The sequence below is a fragment of the Barbus barbus genome, assembly GCF_936440315.1.
Source record: "Barbus barbus genome assembly, chromosome: 47".
NCBI lineage: Eukaryota > Metazoa > Chordata > Actinopteri > Cypriniformes > Cyprinidae > Barbus > Barbus barbus.
The window spans coordinates 19,499,003-19,506,502 of record NC_136725.1 but is presented as its reverse complement, the minus strand read 5'-3'; the positions used below and the strand labels follow the sequence as shown (position 1 = coordinate 19,506,502).

Sequence of the window (7,500 nt, the reverse complement as noted above, 5' to 3'; positions counted from 1 at the left end):
CACGCTTAATGCACGACCTGTGAAACAAACATCTCTAAAGTAAAGGAGCTGTTGCAAACCAGTGTGTTGTTCTAGCCTACACTAACACCGTTCGTAAAGGAATCAGGTTTGTGATCATTTGTGAAAAGACAGTATTTGTGAGTGTTATTGGATGAAACGGGCCGTAGGAGTGATCTGTGTGATTATTTGTCCTCTTTTTCCCTCTAGTGGTGTGTTCTTACTAGACAAACACAATTGAGTCCCAATAACAAAAAAATCACAACATTTACTATAAAGACATGACTGTAAATAATTGACAATGGCACAGTGAGCGTGTGTTTGGCCTGTCCCGTGTAACCTGAAGCTTTAATCTCCAGAGACACTAATCCTGCTCTCTCTGCATGCTAATACTCACCGGAGGAACAGAACAGAGACAGCAGGACATCAGGAGGACGTTCACTGGACACTGGACAAACACAGAAGAAGAGCACAGACTGAGTACTTCACCTCAACTCACAGGTCAAACTCATTTAGCAGCAGTTTTTTGGCTTATGCGTGTTAATACCATAATATTCTTAGAAGAATTTAGGAATGCAATAGTCAATGAATATGGTATTTATTCAGTGCATGATATATATCAAAGTAACTATATGCTACCACACTGCAAAAAAATATTTTCTTACTTAGTATTAGTATTTTTATCAGGTCTTGTTTTCTAAAATAATTACCTTTTTTTGTTTGTTCGTTTGTTTTTTGCTTTAAACAAGCAAAATATCTTCCAATGGGGTAAGAAAAAAAATTAATTCAAAGACTAAACAAGATTATTTTTCTTGCCCCATTGGAAGATATTTTTGCTTGTTTTAAGGAAAAACTAACAATTTTTTTTTTTTTTTTTACAGAAAACAAGACATAATATCTTAAGTCATTTTACTTGTACAGTAAATTCATCTTCAAATTCAAGAATTGTTAGATATTTATACTAGAAATCAAGACAAAAATACTAAGTAAGAGAATAACTTTTGCAGTGCATTCCTGCACTCTCAGAAATAAAGGAACAAAAACTGTCACGTTTCAAAAAAGTACATCTTCGTACCTAAAGAGTACATTTTGGTACCTTAAAGGTACATATTAGAACTTAAAGGTACATATTAGAACCTAATAGGTATAAAAGTGTACCTTTTGAAAAGTGACAGCTTTTGAACCTGTATTTCTGGGACTGTGTAATATAATACCACCATGATTTTTATTTTTATAAAGAGAGTGTGTTGTGATACCAGCAACATGAAACAAGCACAAAGTTGGAGGAAATCATTGAGACAGCCATCAAGTATAGTTTTAGACAAACATATCACAGCACAGAATGACAGTGATGACCAATCAGAATCCAGTGTTTCTGAGCGCTGTGGTGTTTGTATAGTGTTGAGATTACAGTAAGTCACTGATGGTGATGCCGGGTCATTCAGACGCTCAGTGACACATGAAGACTGGGATTACAGCTCTTCCTCTTAACACTGACACTGTAAATGTGCTTCATAACACAGTTGTGTCATTGCACGTGTGTGGCTGTTATTAGATGGTTTGTGCAGGTATTAAAGCATCTTTATACTGCAGAACTGAGACATAAATATACCACAAAAGTGCATTTCCACCACAGCACAGAAGCACATTTACTGTAGTTACACTGGCATCAGTGAATGATGCTTGAATGTCATATTGCTGCAGTCTTACATGCATCAGCTCAGCAGTGTGAATACATCTGTAGTGGTGTGTGTGTGTGTGTGTGTGTGTGTGAGCAGTGTGATGTCCGCAGGTCCACAGGACTCCAGCATTGAGCAGCGTCGGCTGCAGAGAAGAGAACTCGCCTCATATCAGGTATCAGACATTCATCACATGCTTTATAACTACACTAATGTTCTTTAACAGTTATATAAATGTTGGGACAAAACATTCCTAAAAAAAATTTTTTATGGAACATTCATATAAACATAAAATATGTGATATATATTCTCATAAAGTTGAGAGAAAACATTCTGATGTTATTTGTACATGATGAACATTGTAAGAAATGTTTTTGTAATCTTTAAATGACATCAATCACGATACAAAAACTGGACATTTAAACATTCTCAAAATTATTAAAAACAAATGTTCAAATAACATTTTATTATGGGTGAAAATAAAGTGTGAATGTTTTTATAACATAAATTTGTTACCTGGCATGAGAGTGTATTATGATTTTTATGTTTAAGCATCTGAAATAATTTAATTGTACTTTTGCTTTATGAGACTAATATTGCAAGGCAAAAAAATAAAAAAATAAATCTGTTTTTATCAGCAACATGAACTTGTCTGTGGCTGTTCACTTAATGAATATACAGTTGTGGTCAGAATTATTGGAACCCTTGGTAAATATGATCAAAGAAGGCTGTGAAAATTAACCTGCTTTGTTAATCCTTTTGATCTTTTATTTAAAAAATTCACAAAAAGCTAACCTTTCATTGGATAATAAGAATTTAAAATGGGGGGAAATATCATTATGAAATAAATGTTTTTCTCAAACACACGTTGGACACAATTATTGGCACCCCTAGAAATTCTTAAGAGTAAAATAGGGTGATTATGAACATGAAATTATCCAGCCATGGCTTCCTGTTTCACAGAAATATAAATAGGAGGGAAAACAAAGCCCAAATTCCCTTAATCATCCATCACAATGAGAAAAACCAAAGAATATATTTCTGATGTGTAGCGAAAGATAATTGAGCTTCACAAATTAGTGAAGTGGCTTTAAGAAAAGAGCTAGAGCAGTGAAAATCCCCATTTCCACCATCAGGTCAATAATTAAGAATTTCCAATCAACAGAAAATGTAATGAATCTGCCTGGAAGAGGACGTGTGTCTATATCGTCCTAATGCACGGTGAGGAGGAGAGTTTGAGTGGCTAAAGACTCTTCAAGGATCACAGCTGGAGAATTGCAGAAAATAGTTGAGTCTCGGGTCAGAAAACCTTAAAAAAAAAGTGTCAAACAGCCCCTACATCACCACATGTTGTTTGGGAGGATTTCAAGAAAAATTCTCCTAGCTCATCCAAAAACAAACTCCAGCATATTCAGTTATCAGACAGGACTGGCACTTCAAATGGGACTGGCTTCTATGGTCAGATGAAACTAAAAAATGAGCTTTTTAGCAGCAAACACTCAAGATGGGTTTGGAGAACACAGGGATAAAAAGTACCCCATGTGTTCAATGAAATATACTGCTGTATTTGTGATGTTGTGGGCCTATATTTCTGCTGGAGGTCCTGGACATCTTGTTCAGACACATGGCATCATGGATTCTATCAAATACCAACAGATAAAAAAATCAATAAGTGACTGACTCTGTTAGAAATCTTATAATGGGCCATGTTTGGATCTTCCAACCGTACAATAATCCAAACACAAACCTCAAAAACAACACAAAAATGGGTCACTGAGCACAAAACCAAGCTTCTGCTGGCCGTTCCAGTTCTCTGACCTGAACCCTATAGAAGATGAGTGAAGTGAACTGAAGAGAAGCAGCACCATCATGGAGCTGGGAATCTAAAGGATCTGGAGTGATTCTGGATGAAGGAATGGTCTCTGATCTTTTGTCAGGTGTTCTCTAACCTCATCAGGCATTATAGGAGAAAATTTAGAGCTGTTAAACTGACAAATGGAGGTTTCAAAAAGTATTGAATAAAAGGGTGCCAATAATTGTGTCCAACGTGTGTTTGAGAAAAACATTTATTTCATAATGATATTTCCCCCCATTTTAAATTCTTATTATCCAATGAAAGGTTAGCTTTTTGTGATTTTTTTAAATAAAAGATCAAAAGGATTAACAAAGCAGGTTAATTTTCACAGCCTTCTTTGATCATATTTACCAAGGGTTCCAATAATTCTGACCACAACTGTATAAAGACTAAGTGTTGGAGGATTTACAGCGTTGTAATTAGTCTTTCGCTGTGTGAGTTTGTGTTTGCTGTCTGTTTGGGAACAAACTGCTTCTCGATATATTGAATATTTTTGTTTAAGAACAGAATTTTTTTTAATTTTTAATATCCCTGAAGTAGTAACAATAAAACGATGCGCTTCTTTTGGGGAACTTTCTGAACTTCCCTACAATCTACACTTCTGCAAACTGAAACATAAAGAATTGATCATGTATTTGGGCCAGATTGCTGCCATCTGGTAAAATAAAATAACAAAAATAACACGACTTCATGTCAGGTCAAAATCCTGTTGTGATAATAACGGATAAAGTTTTCTGTGCTCCATGATTTGATCCACTCATACAGCTCTTACAGCTTGAGCACATTTGACTGTTACATAACAAGACAAAATACTAGAGTTTATTTCATCTGTACACATTGTAGTTTTCTGCCGAACACAGTGCTGTTATTCTTTAGAGGGCCACAAGGGGACGCCATTTATCAGTACATTTAAAGGCATTGCTGCTCCAAACCTGTACGAGTTGCTTTTTTCTGTTGAACCCAGCAGATATTTTTAAGAATGTTGGTAAACAGTTGCTGGTAGCCATTGACATTCATAGTAGGGAAAAAAATACAATGGAAGTCAATGGGTACCGGCAACTGTTTGGTTACCAACGTTCTTCAAAATACCTTCTTTCGTGTTCAACAGAAGAAACAAACTTGTAGAGGTTTGAAACAACTTGAGGGAGAGTTAATGATGCACAATTCTCTTTTTTGGGTGAACTGCTCCTTGTTCTCGTCTCATCTTCTCTGTGATCCGTGTGTGTTGGTGCAGATTTTCCCGGAGCCGTCTGAGCAGCTGGAGCCGGGGCAGGTGAAGGAGCGTCTGCCCTCCATCGTGGTGGAGCCGTCGGAGGAGAGCGAGGAGGAGAGCGGAGGACTGCAGTGGCCTCCTCTTCACACACAGACCTCCGTCGATGAGGAGGAAGACCCTTTCCAGGATAACTGTGAGCCCAACAGCGCAGGGCAGGGGGAACAGATCAATGCGGACGGGTCGGTACCTGCTGATTCAGCCATTCATATCCATAAGAATGAGTTACAGGATTCATTCACCCATAAATTAATATTCTGTCGTCATTCCATATTCTGTGGAAATCATCTGTTCTTGATTTTAGCAACCCTAAATAAATGAGTTTTAATGCGAGAGATTATTAAGAGATTTTGCTTGCCTTATTAAATTAAGGGTGCACATTATTACTGATAAACACAATCACTAGCCATCAGATGTCCGTATGCACAAAGGCACACACCCCTAAACAAGGCCATATCTGCACATAAAACTTTTTTGTAGAAGCTTTTTTAAAATGTGAACTAGCACCTTATCTACACCGTGTTATATATGAGAAGCTGCAAAAGACACATGCGCAAGTGGAATGCAAAAACCATGGTGATGGTAACATAATGGGCAATATATTGTGTCAGCAAAAATCATTGAGGTCATGTATATATATTATGTATATATAAGTTGATATATTGATTCTTGCGAAAGGCCTAGAAGTGGCATGCAAAAAATTCAAAATTATGTCATATTTTATATGCTGAAATACGTCATATTTTGTCAAGTCAAATTTATTTGTATAGCGTTTTTCAAAATACACATTGTCTCAAAGCAGTCTTATGAAAAATCATTTCGTCAGTGTTTACAATATCTTAGTATCTTAACGCCCTATGCCCAGCTAACTAAAATATGTTCTAAGAATGTTTTTTAAGGTTACCGTTAAGTTATGGAAACATTTTTTTTTACTGGTTATGCAAATGTTTTAAACATTCCTGAACATATTTCCATTTGATCACTTGCAAACATCATGGGAACGTTACTTTTGAATGTTCTTGGAATGTTCTGAAACAAGCAGTAACATCCAACTCAAACTTTTCCAAAAAAAACGTTGCGTGGATGATGCATTAATGTTTTTGTGCCAACGTTTTGAGAACATTATTAAAGACCTTTGAACGAATGTCCTAATAATGTTACCCCGAAGAATGTTTGTTCGTAACTGTGAGAGAACCTTGCCTGAATGTTCTGAGACGGGAAGTTTGATCATTTATCAGATGTATATTTTGTGACGATATTATAAACAATCATGCAGTTCTGATTCACTTTGATAGGTACAAGTGATGTGCGATGAAAATAAGCAGTATGTCTTCATTATTTGTTCCAGAGTTCCTCATTTTAAACGTTCATTGATTCCTGATATTCAGATCGACTACAGCAGACTGACTCCGTCCCCTTCACCGGCATCAACACACGCGGCCCGCCTCGTTTCCGGAGCATCAGGTTTAGTTCATGAAGCTCCAGACACCAAATACTTTCTCACATTCATGGATATATCTCTCAAACTGTAATATGTATTGCATAGAAACATGCAAACTAGTTCAAACAGTAGAGCATGCGCTTGCAACACCGAGGTCATGGTCATCGATTCCCAGGCAATGCATGAACTGATCAAATGTATACTTCCAATGCAATGTAAGTGGCTTTGGTCTGCCAAAATGTAGAAATATGAATGTAACTTTCTCTAGTGGTTTCAGATGTACAGTATGAATCTGCTGACTGAAAGCGTGTTGCACATTCAGATATATGTATGAATAATTGCAGATGATAATGACTGTTAGAATCACAGTCTGCCTTGATGTTTAACCCCAATATTGGAGTTGTAGATGATCTAGTATTTGTGTTTTTATTTGCACTCAGCACTTTCTGTAGGATGCATTGAGAATGTCCTCCCTATGATTGTGCTCAATAAAACCCATTTTAATATCTGACGCTGGATTTGTGTAACTCAGTTCTGGCACAAACAAGTAAGGCAATGGCTTTTTGCACTAAGTGCAAATAGCATATTTTCTTAGCGATAGATACTATTTACACAGTGCAAATAGCAGGATTTTCTGCTGTTTATATTACTTAAATAGTGGCAATTGTCTGCACCTCAGTATAAAACCGTGCAATAATAAGTATTGAGTGTAAATTTTTAAATTCAAAATATTAAATGGATGCCACCTTATTGGGACAATAAAGCCCTCCCTACACCTACACTACCCGATACTTTATTTTCAACTTTTTGATTATTTCTTTCATTTTTATTGAAAATAAATGCCTTTCCGATGCGGTATGAGATTTGAAAAGGGAGAAAAAAGTTTGGCAAAAGGCTGATTCGAACTCGGGTCGATCTCGGGCCACTGAAACTGATGTTAAATGAGCGTATTTTTTCAGTGTTGACTAGCCCAATCACACGTTGGTGGGCGGAGCTAGTATAAATAGCTTCTGCCAACGAGGCGGGCTATTTGCACTTAGTCTAAATAGGCACCCCGAACAATTAAACACCAAGGCATTGGGTTTGATTTCCAGGAAACGCATGAACTGACAAAGCGATGAATGCAATGCAATGTTTCTGACACGAGCACAGGGGGCAGTAAAACACAAGAGCACATTATTTCTCATGTAAATGTTAAAAAAATGGTCAGCTGGTAGATTGTGTTTACTGTGTCCTGCCAGAATCCCAGCACACACAA

At 36.8% G+C, this 7,500-nt stretch overlaps 1 protein-coding gene across 2 annotated transcripts; it reads left to right on the top strand.

Moving 5' to 3' along the window:
• The first annotated feature begins 409 nt into the window (after nucleotides 1-409).
• Nucleotides 410-6,751, top strand: LOC306865724 (protein LBH-like). Of its 2 annotated transcripts, none has more exons than XM_079410486.1 (4): nucleotides 410-498; nucleotides 1,776-1,851; nucleotides 4,766-4,983; nucleotides 6,190-6,751. In XM_079410486.1, the coding sequence occupies exons 2-4, from the start codon at nucleotides 1,780-1,782 to the stop codon at nucleotides 6,206-6,208; spliced, it is 309 nt and encodes a 102-aa protein (XP_079266612.1). In that variant the 5' UTR covers nucleotides 410-498; nucleotides 1,776-1,779; the 3' UTR covers nucleotides 6,209-6,751. The 2 variants fall into 2 exon arrangements, with proteins under 2 accessions (XP_079266612.1, XP_079266611.1); XM_079410485.1 differs by having other exon boundaries at nucleotides 6,150-6,751.
• The last annotated feature ends 749 nt before the right edge of the window (nucleotides 6,752-7,500 follow it).